Source organism: Suncus etruscus, chromosome 6, assembly GCF_024139225.1.
Source record: "Suncus etruscus isolate mSunEtr1 chromosome 6, mSunEtr1.pri.cur, whole genome shotgun sequence".
NCBI classification, from domain to species: domain Eukaryota; kingdom Metazoa; phylum Chordata; class Mammalia; order Eulipotyphla; family Soricidae; genus Suncus; species Suncus etruscus.
In genome coordinates, this window is record NC_064853.1 from 33,053,253 (window position 1) to 33,073,910 (window position 20,658).

Sequence of the window (20,658 nt, forward strand, 5' to 3'; positions counted from 1 at the left end):
GCAGGATGCCAGCCGGGCACTCCCCACAGAGTCTTCCTTTGTGGAGTTGGGCAATGCACAGGATAACTAAAAGCCCTGCTCCTAAAGGCACAAAAGGGCAAAAGGGAAGTGTTTTGTGCCACTCAGACCTTCTCACTCAGACCAATGTATCCTAAACTCGCTGGGTCAGGCGGGAGGGGAAGAGGCCGAGCTAGAAACCAAACATCTTTATTTGTAGTTGTCACTGATGTCGTTTCTTGCAGCTCATTTGCCTGCTGGCCTGCTCCTCCAACTGCATGGCCAATCGCAAAGCCTTGATGGTATCTGGAAGAAAGGGGTGGAAATGTCTGGCCTCTCTACCCTCAGGCCTGCAAAGACCCGCCGCCCTTCACACAGCACCCACCTTGCAGAGAAGAGATGTTCTTGGCTTGCTGGACCAGGGTTGACTCTGCTTTGTTCACGAAGGTCTCCAGGTCATAGTCAGGCTGCTCAGACATCTCAAAGAGCTCAACCCAGCTTGGGTCTTGCTGCAACACAGGGAGGACCTAGTTCAGTGATGCCCAAACTAGAGGCTGAGATGGCTCAAAAGGCTGGAGCACCTGCCTGGCAGGGATTCGATCTGTAGTATAACACAGCATCAGAGAGGATGCCTCTGATGACTCACAATACTGATGGTGAAAAACAGTGGCCAATCCAATAGGGCAGATCAGGTCCAGAGCGAGTGATAGTACTGTGGGTAGGGCACTTCCCATGGATGTGGTCAACCTAGGTTTGATCCCCCAATATCCCAAACAGTCTGAGCCCCACTAGAAGTGACCCTGGAGCACAGAGCCAGGATTAAGTCCTGAGCACTGCTGATGTCCCAAACCAAAACTAATTGGGCAGACAATTCCATGGCCAAAGAGGCAATACAGTGGGCCCTGCCATATGCTCACTGCTCCTGTCATGCCTGGCCTCAGTGCCTCCTAGCTCTTTGCCCCAGAAGTTTTCAGCTTAAATCCATCCTGCTCCAGCCCAGCTCAAACCCTGTCCCTCAAGTGAGGTGAGGAACCTAATCTGCCTATGCTCAAAACCAGAAATCTGAGCAATAACTTGATTTGTTTTTATTGATTTGGGGTCATAACTGGCAGTGTTCAGGGCTAATTCCTGACTCTTTACTCAACCACTCTCAGCTGGATTGGGAAACCATACGAAGTACTAGGGAATGCACTTGGGTTAGATGCATGCAAGGCAAGTGACCTACCCCCTGTTCTATCACTCTGCAGACTTTATTCTTTTACTCTGCTTATTCCCAAACCATCTAGAGTGGGAGCAGTGGCCCCTGCATCTCACATTGATGTTGTGGCCATGTTCACATAGACATAAGGCACCAACATTTCAGAGCCCCTTTCAACAATCTAATCTGCTCTTTGTTTCTTTTCCTTTGTTTGTTTTTGGGTCACACCAGGCTGTGCTCAGGGGTTACTCCTGGCTCTATGCTCAAAAATTGCTCCTGGCAGGCTCGGGGACCATATGGGATGCTGGGATTCAAACCACCTTCAGTCCTGGTTCTGATGCTCACAAGACAAACACCCTACTGCTGTGCTATCTCTCCAGCCCCTCCTTTTTTTCGGTTTGCCTGAGCATACCTGGCTAGCAGTACTCCTGGCTCTGCACTCAGGAATCATTCCTGGGGGACTTGTGTGGCTATGGGACCATATGGGATGTTAAGAATTAGACTCAGGTTGGCCTAATGCAAAGTAAGTACCCTACTCACTGTACTATTACTCTGGCCCCATGAGGTTTTTTTTTTTTTTTTGCTTTTGGGCCACACATTCACACATGGCAGTGCTCGGGGTTACTCCTGGCAGGTTTGGTAGACCATATGGGATGCCGGGGATTGAATGCAAGTCACTACTGTGAAGGCCCTACTTGCTGTGCCCCTACATGGTAGGCTTTTATTTATTTATTTATTTATTTATTTATTTATTTATTTATTTATTTATTTATTGGTTTTTGAGTCATACCAGGCAGTGCTCAGGGATTACTCCTGGCTATACATTCAGAAAACACTCCTGTTAGGCTTGGGGGACCATATAGGATGCTGGGGATTGAACTTAGGTCCATCCCGCTGGACAGTAAGGGCCTCTGTCTATAGAGCCTGCTCCCCACCTGGATAATCTCTTTGAGCTCTTCCATGGCCCGCTCCTCCAGCTCCCTGATCTGAGTCACGGCTTCATTGAAGCTGGACATCTGGGAAGACAGATCATCCTCTTCTTTGGAGAGCTGAGGGGACCAAAAGTAGAGGTGACAGTGGACCCCAACCCCATTTCAGCCCTCATCATCTTTGATCCCGCCCTGCCCTGGCCCCTTACATTGTTGCTCATCAGGACCCCCATGGAGCTTTCTGTCTCTTCTGTTTCCATCTGAATGGCCTGCTCCCCACCGGACCCAGTGTGGGGGCTCAGCTCCTTGACCCTGAAAAGCAAAAAGGTCTCAGGTCCCCAGAGGGCAACAGCCTGGCCTGAGACCTTCACACCCACCCACCACCCAGCCAAGGGGAAAGGGACTGCCACAGACCTTCTGATCCCATGCCCCACCCGGCTGATGCTAATACCTGTCTGCATATCTCAGTGTGTTTAAAGTATATTCACAAGAACTGATACCCGGGGAGATCATGGCAATCTGCAAATGAGAACCGACAGTTAAAAGGGGGAGGATACGGCTCAGGGCATGAGCAGCTTAGTCCTGGAAAGGCCATCAGGAATCCCTTCCAGCTGATGACACTGGTGCCAGGAAAGATGACCAGTGCCATTCTGTGGCAGATAGGAGTCTCTGACAAGTTAATCAGCTTCAATATTGGTCTAAAGGTATATCTAGGGTGGAGAGATAAGTAGTTAAGTATAAGATAAGTAGATAAGTAGGTAAAACTTTTTGCTTCTATGTGGCCAGGCCTGGCTTGCTCCATAGCATGGCACTGCAGATGGTTCCCTGGCATGGCCAGAAGTGAACCCTGAGCACAGGGCCAGGAATAAGTAGCCCTGGGGCACCAAAGGATGTGGCCCCAAATCCCTAAGTAACAGGTGAAGGCATATGAGAAGCTCTAGGTGTTTTGTCTATTTCCTTAAGTAAGAAAGGTCTCAGCGGTCGGCGAGGTGGCTCTAGAGGTAAGGTGTCTGCCTTGCAAGCGCTAGCCAAGGAAGGATCTCGGTTCGATCCCCTGGCATCCCTTATGGTCCCCCCAAGCCAGGGGCAATTTCTGAGCGCGTAGCCAGGAGTAACCCCTGAGCATCAAACGGGTGTGGCCCGAAAAACCAAAAAAAAAAAAAAAAAAAAAAAAAGAAAGGTCTCAGCAATGTCACATCTCAACGTGAGGTGGTTTCTCTGTGGAACTGGCAGTGCAACCAAGCTCTGGGATTATTAGGAAAAGGTTAAATACTTTACGGGGATGTTTCTGGCTCTCTCTGTCCTCTATTTTGTGGCCACACCCAGTGTCACACAGGAATCACTCCTGGCAAGGTGAGGTTCAGGAACATATTGGGTACAGGGAATCGAATACAATTTGGCCACATACAAGTGTCCAACCTGCTGTGTTGTTGCTCCTGCTTAAGAGGAATCTCTACTCCAAATCTTTTCCATAAGAAGGCAAGAGAGAATGTTTCCTGGTTGGGGGGTGGGGGAGGTAGGGAGGGCAGAATCTAGCTAAAAGGGCAAAGGGAGCAAGGGGGAAGAGGACAAGAAAGCAAGACCTGAGGATACCTATGGAAGAAGCAGGTACCCCACACTCTCAACTCTCCCACAATTCAGGACTCTTCCACCCCAGACAAGAGTTGCAAAACACCCCTAAGGGAACATATCCCTTTTTGCCTGCCAATACAAGCCTGAACTCACCATGCAGGTCCGGGAGTTCTCCCCGATGAAGGAGTCCCTCAGCACCTGCGTCAGCTTGCTTTCTCGGAAAGGGGTATGAGCCTTGTTCTGTCCCAGGGCCCTGATGCACTCCTGTGGGCCAACAGGGCAAGTGAGGTCCCTTTTCCCTTCCCATGCCCTCCTACTGACCGCCCTGAGTGAGACTTGCTACTACCTTAAGGGCCAGAAGACTCTTGTTGATTTCTGCACTCTCCATGCGAGTTTGCCGGTCAGCGCTGGAAGTGTCCGCACCCCGCTCGTTCCCTGCTAGATCCACCAAAGAAAACTTGCCGTATACTCTCCCTTTGGTTTTAAGAAGAATTTGGAAGCAGGCGTGGGAGCGGGAAGAGTTGGAGTTGGCAAAAGTCTGCCCAGAGGTCCTACGACAAAGGATTGCAAAAAAGGCTTTGAGCTTCTGGGTTACCAGCTCTGGGAAGAGCTCTGGAGTGCAGGACAGGAAGGACTCTGCTGTGAAGCATCCAGGGTGACAGGAATCAGAGGAGACTGGTGATGCTCAGGAATTACTCCTGGGCCCGAAGAGATAGCACAGCGGCGTTTGCCTTGCAAGCAGCCGATCCAGGACCAAAGGTGGTTGGTTCGAATCCCGGTGTCCCATATGGTCCCCGTGCCTGCCAGGAGCTATTTCTGAGCAGACAGCCAGGAGTAACCCCTGAGCACTGCCGGGTGTGCCCCCACCCCCCCCCCCCCCAAAAAAAAAGAAAAGGAATTACTCCTGGCATGATCCCTACACCTTCAAAGTGCCTCCACCCCATTGCATCATAAAGGGTTCCAATGGGAGATGTTCTTGCTGATCTCCAGTGCTACGAGCCCCATTCATGGTAAATCAGATCTCCTGTCCCAGAGAAAGGGAGGGGACAGCAAGAAAAAGCCCAGAAGAGCCTCAGATTAAGTTTGGGAATAAAGTTGACCTGGCTGATTAAATTTATTTGGGGGTTATATTCAGCAATGCTTAGGGCCTGTGATACTAGGATCAAACACAGAGCTCTAGTCCTTTGTGCTAGCTCCCCCGTAGGGTAGACTAAAGCTACTGTTTTTGTTTCGGGGGTCACACCTGGCTCTGTGCCCAAAACTATTTCCTGGTGGGATTTGGGGACCCCAGGAATCTCATGAGATGCCAGAGATCAAGCCCAGGTCAGTTGTGTGTGCCTCACCCTTGTATTATCACCCCTGTACTCCAGCCCCCAGACTGAGTTGTTTCCTACTGGGTCTGCCTAACTCAGGCCCCTTCAGGCAAAGCCTTCACTGTCCTCACCAAGTTGAGGGAAGTGAGTTCTGTGACAGCAGCTTAGCTGGTCTCTTGTTACCTGATCAGGGGTGAGGAAGCAACCCCTGGCCCTCGGACACTGACCTGCAGGCGCTGCCCATTTCAATCTTCTTGATGACATCATCAGCGCTGTTCACCAGGTGCTCCTGTAGCCCCACCACCTGCACCTGCTGCTTGCCGTCCTCCAGCACCCGCAGCTTGGCCTTCTTGTTGAGCAGGTCGAAGAGCTGTGGGGTGCAGGGGGGATAAGGCTCAAGCCCTTGGCCACCCTATCTCCCACCTTCTCCAATGAGTCCAGGAGAGCAAGGAGCAGTTATGCTGGTTGTTCCTATCTGAAGAGGTCACCTCAGTGTGATGCCCTTGCCACTTGTTGCTGTGTATGTCTGCACAAACCCTGGCTCCCCAGCCACCCAGTACATGACCTATGTAAGCCTTGCCTTTAAGGTTCTTTCTGGGATCAAGGAGTATTCAAAATGGTTTCCATATAGGTGAATGTTACCACTATCCCTTGATGAGGAAGAGAATGAATGTGTACCATTAGGGAAGAGTGAAGGTGAGAGCAGGGTGGGTAGGACCCTCCACCAAGCATGGGGTATGCAGAATGGAGTTGCCCTGTGAGTTCATCAGGTGGAACATCCTTGTCACAGTGGGGCAAGGTGGCCTGGCACAGGCTTCACAGCCCACAAGTGGATGTGCTTCCACAATGTTCAGGCAAGTGCAAGGGCTGAGAGTCCCTGGGTCCCATAGCACAGAGAAGCCATGCCAGCTACCTTCCCATTATAGATCTCGAAAAACGTCACATAGACTTCCAGACCCAGACTCCGGTAGCGAGGCTGATTCTTCAGGAGGAAGACGTCCCGGGCTGAGGGAGAAAGCGTGGATTCAGTAAGGATGCTGACAGTGGTGTTCCACACGCTGCAGAAGAATACACTTACAGGCCATGGAGTAGATCCCTTTGGATGTGTTGTGGGCTTTCCCGGTGAGGTCTCCGCCCATCGTCTGCAAAGGGAGGGGGCAATGGTTGTTGTCAACAGCTCTTGGCTGAGGCCACAGTACCCTGGTTCGTCTCCAGCAGGCCAAAGTCGGGAGACATAGTTGGCTCCAACTAAAGTATATGGGGACAAAGGAGTCTACAAGGAGACTTTCTGTTCGTAACTTGTTTTGCCTCTCCCCTTTTTGGTATGGGGGCTCCAAACCCAGCAATGTTCAGGGGTTATTCCTGGCTCTGCACTCAGGAATCACTCCTGGCAGTGCTTGGAGGACCTTTCGAGGTGCTGGGATTGAACTCATCAGTTGTGTGCAAGGCAAATGCCCTAGCCACTGTGCTGTCACTGGTCCCTCATTGTTCTCCTTTTCAAGGGCCTATTTTTTAATTTGGGGGGGGGGGGGCGGTTTGGGTCATATCCGGCGACAGAGATTGCTCCTGGCTCTGCACTCAGGAATCACTTCTGGCAGACTCAGGGGACCATATGAAATACTAGGGATAGAAACCAGGTCAGTTACATTCAAGACAAATGCCCTACCCACTGTGCTATAGCTCTGGTCCCTCAAGGACCTTTTATTGAACCCCACGAAGGGTCCCTCCCATGAGGCTTGCATACACACATGTGTCTTGCCACTTCCCGTCTGGCCATATGCAAAACATGTTGCTTTTCCACCTTCGAAGATGGTCTGTACCAGTGGTCTTGCTGTGAACCTAGGAAGAAGCACAGGGAAGTGATTGTCTCTCCTCAAATGTGCACCCTGGTACCAAAGCCTACTGCTGTTCAGTGCAGCAGATTGGGGTTCTCTGTTCAAGCACTAGCCCACCTCTCCTGTCTAGTGACTCATGATCCTACCCAAACACTGACCTGGAATTTTCCCCATCAGTGGGAGAAAGCTGACTGATGATAGCCTGTGCTTCCCCTGAGCAACAGAACCTCCCTGAACCCTGGGGACATTAACATTACAAGCTGGATTCATCTACTTAAAGTCAGAGAAACCCAGTAAATGAAGCCTCAATATTTTTGGATCTGTGAATGCATTTCTATCACGTACACAGAGCATTGTGTCTCCTTATCTTGGCTATCTATATACTTGTAACAATATAACTTAAAAATAAAAAAAGCAGATGGGGCCAGAGAGATAGCACAGAGGTAAGTCTAACCCAGAATGAATGGTAATTCAATTCCCAGCATCCCACATGGTCCCCCGAGCCTACCAGGGGCGATTTCTGAGCAGAGCCCGGAAAAACCCCTGAGCACCACTGAATATGACCCAAAAACCAAAACCAAAACCAAAAAACCCAAACAAACCGAAAACCAAAAACAAAACAGGTGGGGCCAGAAAGATAAGCATGGAGGTAGGGCATTTGCCTTGCATGCAGGACAACAGTGGTTTGAATCCCAGTATCCCATATGGTCCCCCGAGCCTGCCAGGAGCGATTTCTTTTTTTGTTTTTGTTTTTGGGATACTCAGGGGTTACTCCTGGCTATGCACTCAGAAATCGCCCCTGGCTTGAGGGGACCATATGGGACACCAGGGGATCGGAACCTCGGTCCGTCCTACGCTAGCGCTTGCAAGGCAGACACCTTACCTCTAGCGCCACCTTCCCGGCCCCCAGGAGCGATTTCTGAGCACAGAGCCAGGAGAAACCCTTGAGTGCTGCTGGGTGTGAGCCCCCCAAAACAAAACAAAACAAAAAAACAGGTAATTCAGGGGCTGGATTGATAGCACAGCGAAGGTGTTTGCTTTGTATGCGGCCAACCCAGGTTTGATCCCGGATCCCTGTCATCCCATATGGTTCCCCAGAGACAGACAGGAGTGCTTCCTAAGCACAGAGTCAGAAGTAACCACTTAGCACCACTGGGTGTAGCTCCAAAACAAAAACAAACAAACAAACAAACAAAAAACAAACAGACCACCCAGATAATTTGTGTAGGAAAGTTTGAGGGCCAATATAAAAAGATCACAAACTATGGGGTTGGAGCGGTGGTGCAGTGATAGGGCATTTGCCTTGCAGGCGGCTGACCCAGGACAGACCTTGATTCGATCCCTCAGCGTCCCGTATGTCCCCCAAGCCAGGAGTGATTTCTGAGCGCATAGCCAGGAGTAACCCCTGAGCATCACTGGGTGTGGCCCAAAAACCGAAATAAAATAAAATAAAATAACAACAAAACAAATAAAAAAAATCCACAAACTACATTTGGCCCATAGGCTGCAGTTTATTACCATCCAATAGACCTTCTGTGATACAATGTTCTATACCTGTGACGAGACGACACCTCGCATGGGGCTATAAGAGGTTAGTAGGACTTTGGAACAATCTTTTGCATTTCAGCTTTTCCTTCTTTTTGTTGGGAGGGAAAGAACTTGGGCTATATACACCACGCACCTGGCTATATCCTCAGGGCTTATGGTTGGGTCTGCACTCAGGGCTCACTCCTGGTAGCACTCCGGGAATAATATACAATACTGGAGATCAAACCCAGACTAGACTGGCTGTGTGCAAGGCTAGTGCCTTACTGCTATATTTCTCTGGTGCCTCAACCTTTTTTTGTTTTCGGTTTGTTTTTGAGTCACACTTGACTCCTTACTCCTGGCTCTGTGCTCAGAGATCACTCCTGACAGCATTCCAGATGATCCCCCAAGCACTGCTAGGAGTAATTCCTGAGCATCACCAGGTGTGGCCCCCAAACAAGACAAACAAAAACCCAGAAAAGAACAAGGGGGGGGGACAAGGAGGGGTTTAAGAAAAGCAAAAGAATAACCTGTAGACAACTTCATTGGTAGCCATTTCATCAAATACAAAATCAAAGCAGAATGCTTGATTCTCCAAATACTTTGTTAGGTCCACTTTTAACTTGGGTTCATGTACCAAGAGGAGACTCTTGCTAGGAATTGAAATCATATCAATTTCCTTCTTGGTCAATTCTGCAAAAGGAGAGTATTTCAGGGCCTTCCCTAGACAAGGGGCCCTTAGTCTGTCCAAAGCCCTTTTCTTACCTTGTTTATTTAGAGGTCGTTTCCTCACACAGACACATATTCTGTGCTCATCAATCTTCAAGAAGACAAAAGAACCTTCAGCACAGGATCAGGGCAACACGGAAAGAAACCTGCACAAATCTTTCCTTCCAGTCCCATGTCTGGTTCAGTCAGGAGTCGAGACTTTATGCAAGGTCTCCACATCCTCATTAGTTACTCTGAAGCAGAGGGTGCCAAGCATACTTGACCCACTACCACACCCTCCAGAAATCACTCAGTGACCCCTATTATCTACCTTACTGAAGTGAACAGAAAGCCCCCTAACTGTACTCAAGGCTACCACTGCCCTCCTGGATGGAACCAGGTGATGGTGAGGGTGGTCTCACAACTCAGGAAAACACTGCTTTAGAGGCTGACTTCTTTAACTGGGGGTTGTGACTGAATGTAGGGTTATGAAAACCCTTAAATCTCTGTATTAAAGATACAGAAATATAGCTCAATTGGATGAACTCAGGCAAAGCATGTAGAGGCCCAGCCTCAGTTGTTGGCATTGCATGGTCCCCCAAGCAATGCTCTGAGTGACCACTAAGCAGATCTGGGAATAACCTGAGTACACTACTGAGCATGGCACTACTGAGAAACCCCATTATAAAATTTTTCTGAGGCTTGGATAACTTGCATGCACGCACGCACGCATATGCACACGCACAGGCACACACATGAGGGCTTGATCTCCAAAAAAGAAAAATTTCCCCTCAGTTATGTACTTGGAGAAGTAGAAAGAGGCAGAAGATTGTGGGTTTACTTACAGGATCGGTCACAGTGAGTGGATGACATTCCAAAGTGGTCCGAAATTCTTTAATCATCCGTGCAAATTCCCAGTTTGGAAAGTTATTGTCAAACTCCTGCTTGGACAAAAGCAACAAGAGAACTCACATAACATGTCCCGGAGAGATGGCACAGCGGTGTTTGCCTTGCAATCAGCTGATCCAGGACCAAAGGTGGTTGGTTCGAATCCTGGTGTCCCATATGGTCCCCTGTGCCTGCCAGGAGCTATTTCTGAGCAGACAGCCAGGAGTAACCCCTGAGCAGTGCCGGGTGTGGCCCAAGAACCAAAAAAAAACAAAAAAAAAAAACAAAACCATAACATGTCCCTAGATCTCACCCTCAACAGTAAAACAGCTTTTGTTTGTTTGTTAGTTTGTTTTTGGGCCACACCCCTTTGATGCTCAGGGGTTACTCCCGGCTATGCGCTCAGAAATCGCTCCTGGCTTGGGGGGACCATATGGGACGCCGGGGGATAGAACCGCAGTCCATCCTACGCTAGAGCTTGCAAGGCAGACACCTTACCTCTAGCGCCACTTTCCCGGCCCCAGTAAAACAGCTTTTCAAGGATACAAGGTCCTTTGGTGTCCACCACAACCTACCTCTGCCAATTCAATTTCTTACTACTGTGCTTTAGGCAGAGAATCCAGGAAGCAAGCCCCACAACAGATCAGTTGGGATACCTAGGCATGTAGCAAATCACTAAAGTAACTTGGCTAAGACTCAAGAACTGAGGATTAGAAAGATATAGTAAAGCAAAATAGGTGGCTTGCCTTGCATGTGGCTGACCTGGGTTCCATGCCCAGCACTTACCTATGGTCCCCTGAACCCACCAGAAATGACTTCTGAGTGCAGACTCAGGAGTAAGCCCTGAATACTACCAGGAGTAGCCAAAAACAAATAACAAAAACAAAAAACTCCACAAAATCCAAGAGTCCCCTTTCTTAGGAGATCAGCTGGCGTGAAAGACCCTGGGCAAGTAATTCAACTAAGGGAAAATGCTCCAAACTGGAACTCAACTAAACTACTCCCCCTTTCCTCCATACTCTGCTCAGGGATCTGGGAAGGCAGGCAACTATACTCAGCTGCCTGCTTTGGCTTTGGCAATATAATGGCATGTCCACTGAACAAACAAACAAACAAACTCCTAAAATGACCAGAGAGATAATATAGCACGTAGGGTGCTTGCTTTGCTTGTGGCCAGTGGGGTTTGATCCCCAGCACCCAAAACAGTCCCCTGAGCACTGCCAGGAGTGATTTCTGAGTGCAGAGTCCGGAGTAACCCAAGCATCACAGGGTACGGCCAAAAATAAAATGAAAACAAACAAAAGATCTGAATTATTTGCTCTCTGATTCCTGATGAGAAAACATCTAAACTTCCTAGGTATCAAGAAAAGTCTCAGAAATGAGGAGACCAAATAGATTTCTGGTGTTAGGTCAGTTAAAAGACACCTAGGAAAAAAAAAGGAGGGGTGGCTGGAGAGATAGCATAGAGGTAAGGCATTTGCCTTACATGCAGAAGGATGGTGGTTCGAATCCTGGCATCCCATTTGGTCCCCCGTGCCTGCCAGGGGCGATTTCTGAGTGTGGAGCCAGGAGTAACCCCTGAGCGCTGCCGGGTGTGACCAAAAAAAAAAAAAAAAAAAAAAATGACACCTAGAAAAAATTCTTCCCTGAACACTGACCCACTGTTGGTGAGCATACTATCTGGTTCAGCTTCTATGGAAGAACAGGATAGCTTTAAAAACAAAAACCAGGAGTCAGAGCGATAGAACAGCGGGCAGGTGTTTGCCTTGCATCTGGCCGACCCAGGTTCAATCCTCGGCATCCCATATAGTCGTCGCCTGAGCACTACCAGGAATGACCCCTGAGCACCACCAAGTGTAGCCCCCAAAAAACAACAAAAGCAAACACATGTACACACAGGAAAATAAAAATAAAGCCCATCTGAGCTAGCAACTCCACTTCTTGGCATCCGTTTCCAAAATACAAAGTAAGTAATTCAGAAAGATCTATGCACACCTATGTTCATTGTAGCACTTAGTACAATAGCCAGGTTATGGAAACAACCCAAATGCCCAAGACAGACAAATGTATAGTGAAGCTGTGGTATATAGACAAATAGAAAAGATGAAATGGGAGGACTGGGGATGAAGTTATAGTACAGCAGGTAGAGTGCTTGTTTTGTACCACATTTGGTCCCCCGAGCACTGCCAGAAATGATACCTTAGTAGAATCAAGAGTAACCCAAGCATTACTAGGTATGGCTAATAACAAAAACAATGGCGCCAGAGCAATAGCATAGCAAGTAGGGTGCTTGCCTTAAATGTGGCCGACATAGGTTGCATCCCCAGCATCCCATATAGTCCTGAGCCGAGAGGAGTAACCCCTGAGCGCCACCATGTATGACCCCAAACAAAAATAAACAAAAACTGTGACTTCAAAAAAACCCAATAAATTAAAAACAAAAACAAGGGGCCAGAGAGGTGATGCTAGAGTTAAGATGTCCTGCCTTGCAAGCGCTAGTCAAGGAAGGACCGTGGTTCGATTTCCCGGGGTCCCATATGGTCCCCCCAAGCCAGGGACGATTTCTGAGCAATTAGCCAGGAGTAACCCCTGAGCATCAAACGGGTGTGGCCCGAAAAAAAACAAAACCAAAACCAAAAACAAGAGAAAATTATGCATATTGCTGCAGGTTGGATGGAACCAAGGGTATTATGTTAAATGAAATAAGCCAGAGCAAATGTTGAATGATCTCACTGATCTGTGATATATAAACGAAATAAGAGAAGGTTGATTATCAAATAACAAGTCCTTGCCTTTGAATTTCAGAAGAGAATTCCAAGCAAAGGGGAAAGTGGAGGGAAGAGGGCATGATGAGATGGATTGAAAGTAACTTAGGACATTGGTGGAGGATCCTGGACATTGTGGGGTGGTGAGGCAACATGACTGTGCATCAAAAATAAGTGTTAACATGGCTGTAAACATGTGACTTAAAAAAATTATTTTTAGGGGTCTGGAGAGATAGCATGGAGGTAAAGGTAAAGCATTTGCCTTTCATGCAGAAGGACAGTGGTTCGAATCCTGGCATCCCATATGGTCCCCCGTGCCTGCCAGGGACAATTTCTGAGCATAGAGCCAGGAGTAACCCCTGAGTGCTGCCAGGTGTGACCCCCCCAAAAAAATTATTTTTAGTTGCTGGATTTAACTAAAAACAAAACCCTTGGCCATGAGGCTGAAGCGATAATATAGCAGAAAGTAATAGTTTGCACATGGCTAAGCCAGGTTTCATCCCAGCACCCCTTAAGTGTCCCCAAGCCATGCCAGGTGTGATTCCTAAACAGAGAGCCAAGCTTGACCACCACCAAATGTCTCCCCAAAAGAAAATTAAAAACCCTTGCTCTTGCTTCAGTAAGGTACCTGAGCAAGGGGGTCGGAGAGATAGCATGGAGGTAAGGCATTTGCCTTTTATGCAGAAGGACCGTGGTTCGAATCCCGGCATCCCATATGGTCCCCTGTGCCTGCCAGGGGCGATTTCTGAGCATAGAGCCAGGAGTAACCTCTGAGCACTGCCAGGTGTGACCCCTCCCAAAAAAAGGTACCTGAGCACGCCTTATTTTCATTTCAGAGTTCTGCGTTTTCTTCTCTTCTCGCTTGTTCTTCATTCTTTCAATTTCCTTCACAGCGCATGATTTCCTTCGAACTATGGAGGAAAAAACCTACTTTGGTATGGGATCAAACCCGAGTTCTCACAGATGAAAACCATGTGTTCCACCACTGAGCTGCACGCTCAGCCAAGTCAACATTTTCTTTTTGTTTATATGATGCTCAGAGATTACTCCTGGCTTTCACTCAGAAACTACTTATGCAGGCTCTGGGGACCAGGTGGGATGCCAGTGAAAATACTTTATCTGGAGCAGGAGAGATAGCATGGAGGTAAGGCATTTGCCTTGCATGCGGAAGGACAGTGGTTCAAATCCCGGCATCCCATATGGTCCCCGAGCCTGCCAGGAGCGATTTCTGAGCCTGGAGCCAGGAGTAACCCCTGAGTGCTGCTGGGTGTGACCCAAAAACCAAAAAATAAAAAAAAAAAAAAAAAAAGAAAGAAAGAAAACACTTTACCTGATGTTCTATTGCTCTAGCTCAAGTCCACATTCCATCTGTCTAAGGCAGCTTGCTCTTTTCTGGCTTTTAGGAGTGTGGGGCATTTGCCAGGACCAGACCTTTTCTAGAGTCCTACTTTTTTTTTTTTTTTTTTTGGTTTTTGGGTCACACCCGGCGGTGCTCAGGGGTTACTCCTGGCTGTCTGCTCAGAAATAGCTCCTGGCAGGCACGGAGGACCATATGGGACACCGGGATTCGAACCAACCACCTTTGGTCCTGGATAGGCTGCTTGCAAGGCAAACACCGCTGTGCTATCTCTCCGGGCCCTAGAGTCCTACTTTTATCTTGTAACATGTACAAGAGGAAGCAACAGCTAGACATTAATCTGGTCAAGTCCACAAAGCAAAAACTCATTAACAGGAGTTCTCCAGGTCTAACCCAAACACGTGATCTCTATGCCTTTAGTGGCTTTTTCTTTTTTTGGTTTTTGGGCCACACCCAGCAGCGCTCGGGATTACTTCTGACTATCTGCTCAGAAATAGCTCCTGGCAGGCACGAGGACCATATGGCACGCTGGGATTCGAACCAACCACCTTAGATCCTGGATCGGCTGCTGGCAAGGCAAACACCGCTGTGCTATCTCTCTGGCCCCCTTTAGTGGCTTTTTTTGTTTGATTTTGGGCCACATCAGGCGGCACTCAGGGGTTATTCCTGGCTCTCTGCACTCAAATATTACCCCTGGCAGGCTTAGGGGGCCATACTATATGCCAGGATCAAATCTGATTGGCTACATGCAAGGCAAGAGCCTTACATGCTGTGCTATTACTCCAAACCCAATGGCATTTTCTTAACAACCAAAAGAGGCGATGTTCTGGTTGATCATGAGTCATTCTGGGCTCCTCTTCAGGTCTTGGCTGTTACAACACCCCAATTACATCAGAGGGCTCCTACCAGCTTGTAGATAAGGGTCATCTCTTAGGAAAGATTGATTCCACAGCCATAGGGAAACAGGCCCCATGTGATAATCATAGTTTGAACTCAAATGCCAAGGGAGGCAGGCTGGAACGAAATATAACTCCCTGGCCTGCAGAGAGAACAGAGCAGCAGACAGATCAGCATGGATACCTGAGTTCACATGGTTTGTAGAAGAGGAGCCACGGCTGGGACGAACTTGCTCTTCCATTTCCTCGCTGACCATCGTCAATGGAATTTCAGCCACTGCAGAACAGGAGGGCCTAGGGGGGCGGGCTGTTGGGGAACAGAATCTCTGTAGAAGCAGGCAGGCAGATCATGGCTGTGCTCATCTGAGCCCATGGGCCAGGAGGAAGGAGACAAGCAGCTCAGCAAGGGCTCCCGTTCCTGCTCCCACTCACTGACTAGACTTGGAGGCTTTTCCTGTCAACTCAGTTCACACCTTGAACATGACCATCATGGGAAGCATATTCATTACTTACCAGAAGCAGAAAATGACTTGTGCGAGTTCGCAGGTGCAGGCATCTCCACTTCCATCTCATTTTCCTGATGGGCTACTGGAACCTCTGCAAGAGCGGACATGCGAGTGGAGCGACCGCGGCGACCTGAAGAACAAAGAAAACACAATCAGGGCAGCACAACAGCAGGATCAACAGGGCATAAAGGGATGGCATTGGGGCAAACCTCCTGATTCTATCAGGGTGGTATGGGCCCCATTTATCCCAACCACCAGGAATGGAGCCCACCATCTTTCCACTCCTTCCATGGGAGTTATGGAAAGATTTGAGAGGACAAGTACAAGAACCTCAAAACAAATTTCTCATATGTAAACTAAGAGCAAACGATATCTCTTGTAAGTATATCTGCCTGAAGTAAATATCATCAGTCCTGGGCCTGGTAAAAGTACAGCAAGTGGGGCCAAAGAGATAGCATGGAGGAAGAGTGTTTGCCTTGCATACAAAAGGACAATGTTTCGAATCCGACATCCCATATGGTCCCCAAGCCTGCCAGGAACGATTTCTGAGTCTAGTAGAGTCAGAAGTAACCCCTGAGCGCTGCTGGATGTGACCAAAAAATAAAAGGGGGGGGTGGCCCGGAGAGATAGCATAGCAGCGTTTGCCTTGCAAGCAGCCGATCCAGGACCAAAGGTGGTTGGTTTGAATCCCGGTGTCCCATATGGTCCCCCGTGCCTGCCAGGAGCTATTTCTGAGCAGACAGCCAGAAGGAACTCCTGAGCATCACCGGGTGTGGCCCAAAAAAAAAAAAAAAAGTGTACAGCAAGTAAGGCACTTGCCTTGCACACAGCTAACTGGGGTTAGATTCTAACACGCTGTAAGGTTCCCTGAATCCTCCAGAAGTCATTCCCTAAGCAGAGAGCTAGAGCTAGAGTAAGCTCTGAATACTTCTTTTTTTTTTTTTTTTTTTGGTTTTTGGGCCACACCCGGCGGTGCTCAGGGGTTACTCCTGGCTGTCTGCTCAGAAATAGCTCCTGGCAGGCACAGGGGACCATTTGGGACACCGAGATTCGAACCAACCACCTTTGGTCCTGGATCGGCTGCTTGCAAGGCAAACGCCGCTGTGCTATCTCTCTGGGCCCAGCTCTGAATACTTCTAAGTGTAGTCCCCAAACTAGAACAAAATAAAAACAAAACACAACTATAGTCAATCTGAAATCACTGGATAAACGCAATTCCTTGAAACATAGGTCTTAATACCCTGACCATTATACACTTTTCATCTATTTCAAACACCATTAGAAAGTAAATAAAAAAGGGGCTGGAGAGATAGCATGGAGGTAGGCATTTGCCTTGCATGCAGAAGGACGGTGATTCGAATCCCAGCATCCCATATGGTCCCCCGAGCTTGCCAGGAGCAATTTCTGAGCGTAGTGCCAGGAGTAACCCCTGAGCACAGCTGGTGTGACCCAAAAACCAAAAAAAAAAAAAAAAAAAAAAGTAAATAACAGAGGACTGGAGAGGTAGTAGAGTGTAAAGCACCTGCCTTACACATGCCTAGCCCAGGTTTGATCCGTGGCACCCCACATGGTCCCTCAAACCACCAAGAATGATTGCCGAGCACAAAGCCATGAGTACACCCCAAGCACCACTACCCGTGGTCCAAAAAACAACTCCCACAAACAAATATATAGGGGCCAGAGCAATATTTCAGTAATTGGATGCTTGCCTTACAATGTGGCTGACTTGGATTTGATCCTCAACATCTTTTTGGGTCCCCCAATCACTGCCAGGAAAAATTTCTGAGTGCAGAGCCAGAAGTAAGCCATTAGAATTGTCAGGTGTGTTGGGGCCGGAGAGATAGCATGGAGGTAAGGCGTTTGCCTTTCATGCAGGAGGTCATCGGTTCGAATCCCGGCGCCCCATATGGTCCCCTGTGCCCGCCAGGAGCAATTTCTGAGCATGGAGCCAGGAAAAACCCCTGAGCACTGCCGGGTGTGACCCAAAAACCAAAAAAAAAAAAAAAAAAAAAAAAAAGAATTGTCAGGTGTGGCCCCAATACCAAAAAAAAAAAGATAATTACCAGTATTCCCACTCGATAGTATACATCAGGCTCAGAGAAATTAAATTACTTGCCCAAGACATTCAGCCAGCAAGTTGCAACCCCAGTTGTGAACCCAAGAATGTCAAGCTCCAGGGCCGGGCAGTGGCGCTGGAGGTAAGGTGCCTGCCTTGCCTGCGCTAGCGTAGGACGGACCGCGGTTCGATCCCCCGGCGTCCCATATGGTCCCCCAAGAAGCCAGGAGCAACTTCTGAGCGCATAGCCAGGAGTAACCCCTGAGCGTCACAGGGTGTAGCCCAAAAACCAAAAAAAAAAAAAGAATGTCAAGCTCCATGGGGCTGGAGTGATAGCACAGTGGGTGGGGCATATGTCCTGCATGTGGCCAACATGGGTTCAATCTGTTATGGCATTCCATATGGTCCCCAAGTACTGCCAGGAATGATTACTGGGCAGAGCCAAGAGTAACCCCAGAACACCATTAGGTTTGGCTCAAAAACCAACTAGCCAACCAAACAAACAAACAAACAAAAAAAAGTCAAGCTACAAAGTCTGAGCTTTATTTCACAATTCTAGAATGGTCTCTAGAGCCAAGGCCTCTCATTATTAAAAGGAACCCATGTGATCAGGGGCCAGTGAGATATTATAGTGAGTAAGACACTTGTCTTGCAAGCTGCTACCTTGAGTTCAATACTTGGCACTACATATGGTCCTCCAAGTACTGCCAGGAGTGATCCTTCAGCACAGAACCTGGAATAAGTCCTGAGCACAACCAGGTGTGGGTGGCTCAAATTTCTACTCCATCCCAGTGCCAAAAAGAAGCCCATGGGATTGGTTACAATAATTTTCCAGAATCTTAGAAGAATGCTTAACTAAGAAATCACAGACATCTTGCCAATCTGTACCTTATCTAGGCATATGTGTGTTTGGTGTCACACACGTTGCCTCTTAAGATCCTTCCCTCTTCTCACCTTTCCTCTTTTCCCCTTCCCTTCCTGCACTCAGGTTACTCTTGGCTTGGAATTCAAAAATCACTCCTGGAAAACTTGGAGGACCATATGGGATGCCGGATGCCAGGAATCGAACATGGATCAGGAAGGTCAGTCTCGTGCAAGGCAAATGCTCTAACAGTTGTGCTGTCACTCCAACTTCTGGACTTTCTTTCTTGGTTTTTGGGCCATGCTCAGTGGTGCTTGGGTTACTCTTGGTTGTGCTCAGTGCAAGGGATGCTGGCGATTGAATCTGGGCTGGCTGTGCAAGGCAAGTACAGTTGCAGGGTGTATATATTGCATACAGGTTTGATTCAGGTTTAATCCTCGGCATCTCATGGTTACCTGAGCCTGCCAGGAGAAATTTCTGAATGCAAAGCCATAAGTAACCCAAGTGCTGCCACATAAGGCCCAAATATAAAAACAGTAACAAATTTTTTTAATTGAGGGCCAAAGTGAGTGAGTGCTTATTCCTGGCTCTGTGTTTAGGGATCGAATCCAGTTCAGCCACAAGCAAGGCAAGCACCTTACTGTCTGAACTATTTTTCTGGCCCCCTTTGCTTTGTTTTAGAGTACGAGCATTTAACATAAATCTTCCCACAGGGGCTAGAGACAGTATAGGAGTATTAAGATGCTTGCCTTGTATTCCAATGACCCAGTTTCAATCCCTGGCAGCTCATACAATTCCCTAGTACGGCAAAAGATCACTCCTGAGAACAGAGCCCATAATAGGCATTGAGGACCACAAGGTGTGGCTCAAGCCACAACAACCAGACAAAAAAACCCATAGAAACCAGGGTTGGTGCAATAGTACAGTGCATCGAGGTTTGCCTTGCACATGGTTCAGTTCCAGGCATTCCATACGGTCCCCCAAATCCGCCAGGAGTGATTTTTGAGCACAGAGCCAAATGTAATTCCTGAGCATTGACAGGTGTGGTCCAAAGACCAAAGATCTAAACAACAGAAAAACCCCACAAAAACCTACTCACAGTCGTATGAACATTTAGTGGAAATAAGAAATGATCAGACTTAAACACCAAACCCAAAGTCAACGACAACAGAATCGATACCCAATCTACAACAAGTTGTACAAGTGGGGACCAGTTATACTAGCATTCTGGGGGTAAAGGATAGAGATATGGGATGCATGCTAGGAACAGGGGTGGAGGGAGGACAACACTGGTGGTGGGATTGCCCCCTCATTTATTGTCACTATGTATGTACCTTAAATATCACTGTGAAAGATTTGTAATTCACTTTGGCCACAAAAAAAAAAAAAAAAAAAAAAAAAAAAGGGGTGGGGGTGGGGGTGGAGAGACAATACTATGGGTAAGGTGCCAACCTGGGTTTGATCCCCAGCATCTCATATGGTCTCCCAAGTCTACCAGGAGCAATTTTTGAGTGCAGAACTAGGAATAACCCCTGAGCACTGCTGGGTGTGACTCAAAAATAAAAACCAAAAACAAGTATTTTAGGGGCTGGAGAGAATAGCATGGAGGTTAAGATGTTTGCCTTGCATGCAAAAGGACGGTGGTTCGAATCCCGGCATCCCATAAGGTCCCCCGAGCCTGCCGGGGGCGTTTTCTGAGCATAGAGCCCCTGAGTGCTGCTGGTCTGACCCAAAAAACAAAAACAAAACCAAGTATTTTAAAGTATGAAGTGTAGCATCATTAGTTACAGGCCTTCTATTACATATTACATTTCCAGAACCTCAATATATTATGCTTTGGGTCACATCTAGCAGTGCTTGGGTTACTCCTGGCTCTGTACTCAGAGATCACTCCTGGTGGGGCACAGGGGACCATATAGAGTGCCGGGGATCAAACCCACATTGGACATGTGCAAGACAAGCACTTTATCCATCATACCATTTCTCTGACCCCAAGAACTTCGATATCTTTCATAATTGAAACTTTCTGCCCTTTGATCATCAAAGCTCTCTTATCCCCTCCCTAGTGGCTAAACTATTTCTAAGAAGAGTTTAGAAGATAGGGGGGTCGGAGAGATAGCATGGAAGTAGGGCATTTGCCTTGCATGCAGAAGGACGGTGGTTCGAATCCCATATGGTCCCCTGTGCCTGCTAGGGGCAATTTCTCAGCGCAGAACCAGGAGTAACCCCTGAGCCCTGCCGGGTGTGAC

The 20,658-nt window shown here is 48.1% G+C and overlaps 1 protein-coding gene across 2 annotated transcripts; it reads right to left on the reverse strand.

Annotated features, from left to right (window-relative positions):
- Positions 1 to 220: 220 nt before the first annotated feature.
- On the reverse strand, positions 221 to 15,613 carry KIF2C (kinesin family member 2C). Of its 2 annotated transcripts, XM_049774757.1 has the most exons (17): positions 15,499 to 15,613; positions 15,170 to 15,292; positions 13,543 to 13,643; positions 9,925 to 10,020; positions 9,137 to 9,191; positions 8,902 to 9,064; positions 6,758 to 6,848; positions 6,088 to 6,151; positions 5,923 to 6,014; positions 5,237 to 5,379; positions 4,043 to 4,247; positions 3,850 to 3,960; positions 2,576 to 2,643; positions 2,334 to 2,436; positions 2,131 to 2,244; positions 383 to 506; positions 221 to 303 (listed from the first exon to the last, which is right to left on the reverse strand). In XM_049774757.1, exons 1-17 carry the CDS (start codon positions 15,596 to 15,598, stop codon positions 221 to 223), a joined length of 1,836 nt encoding a protein of 611 aa, XP_049630714.1. In that variant the 5' UTR covers positions 15,599 to 15,613. The 2 variants fall into 2 exon arrangements, with proteins under 2 accessions (XP_049630714.1, XP_049630716.1); XM_049774759.1 differs by lacking the exon at positions 15,170 to 15,292.
- Positions 15,614 to 20,658: the final 5,045 nt, after the last annotated feature.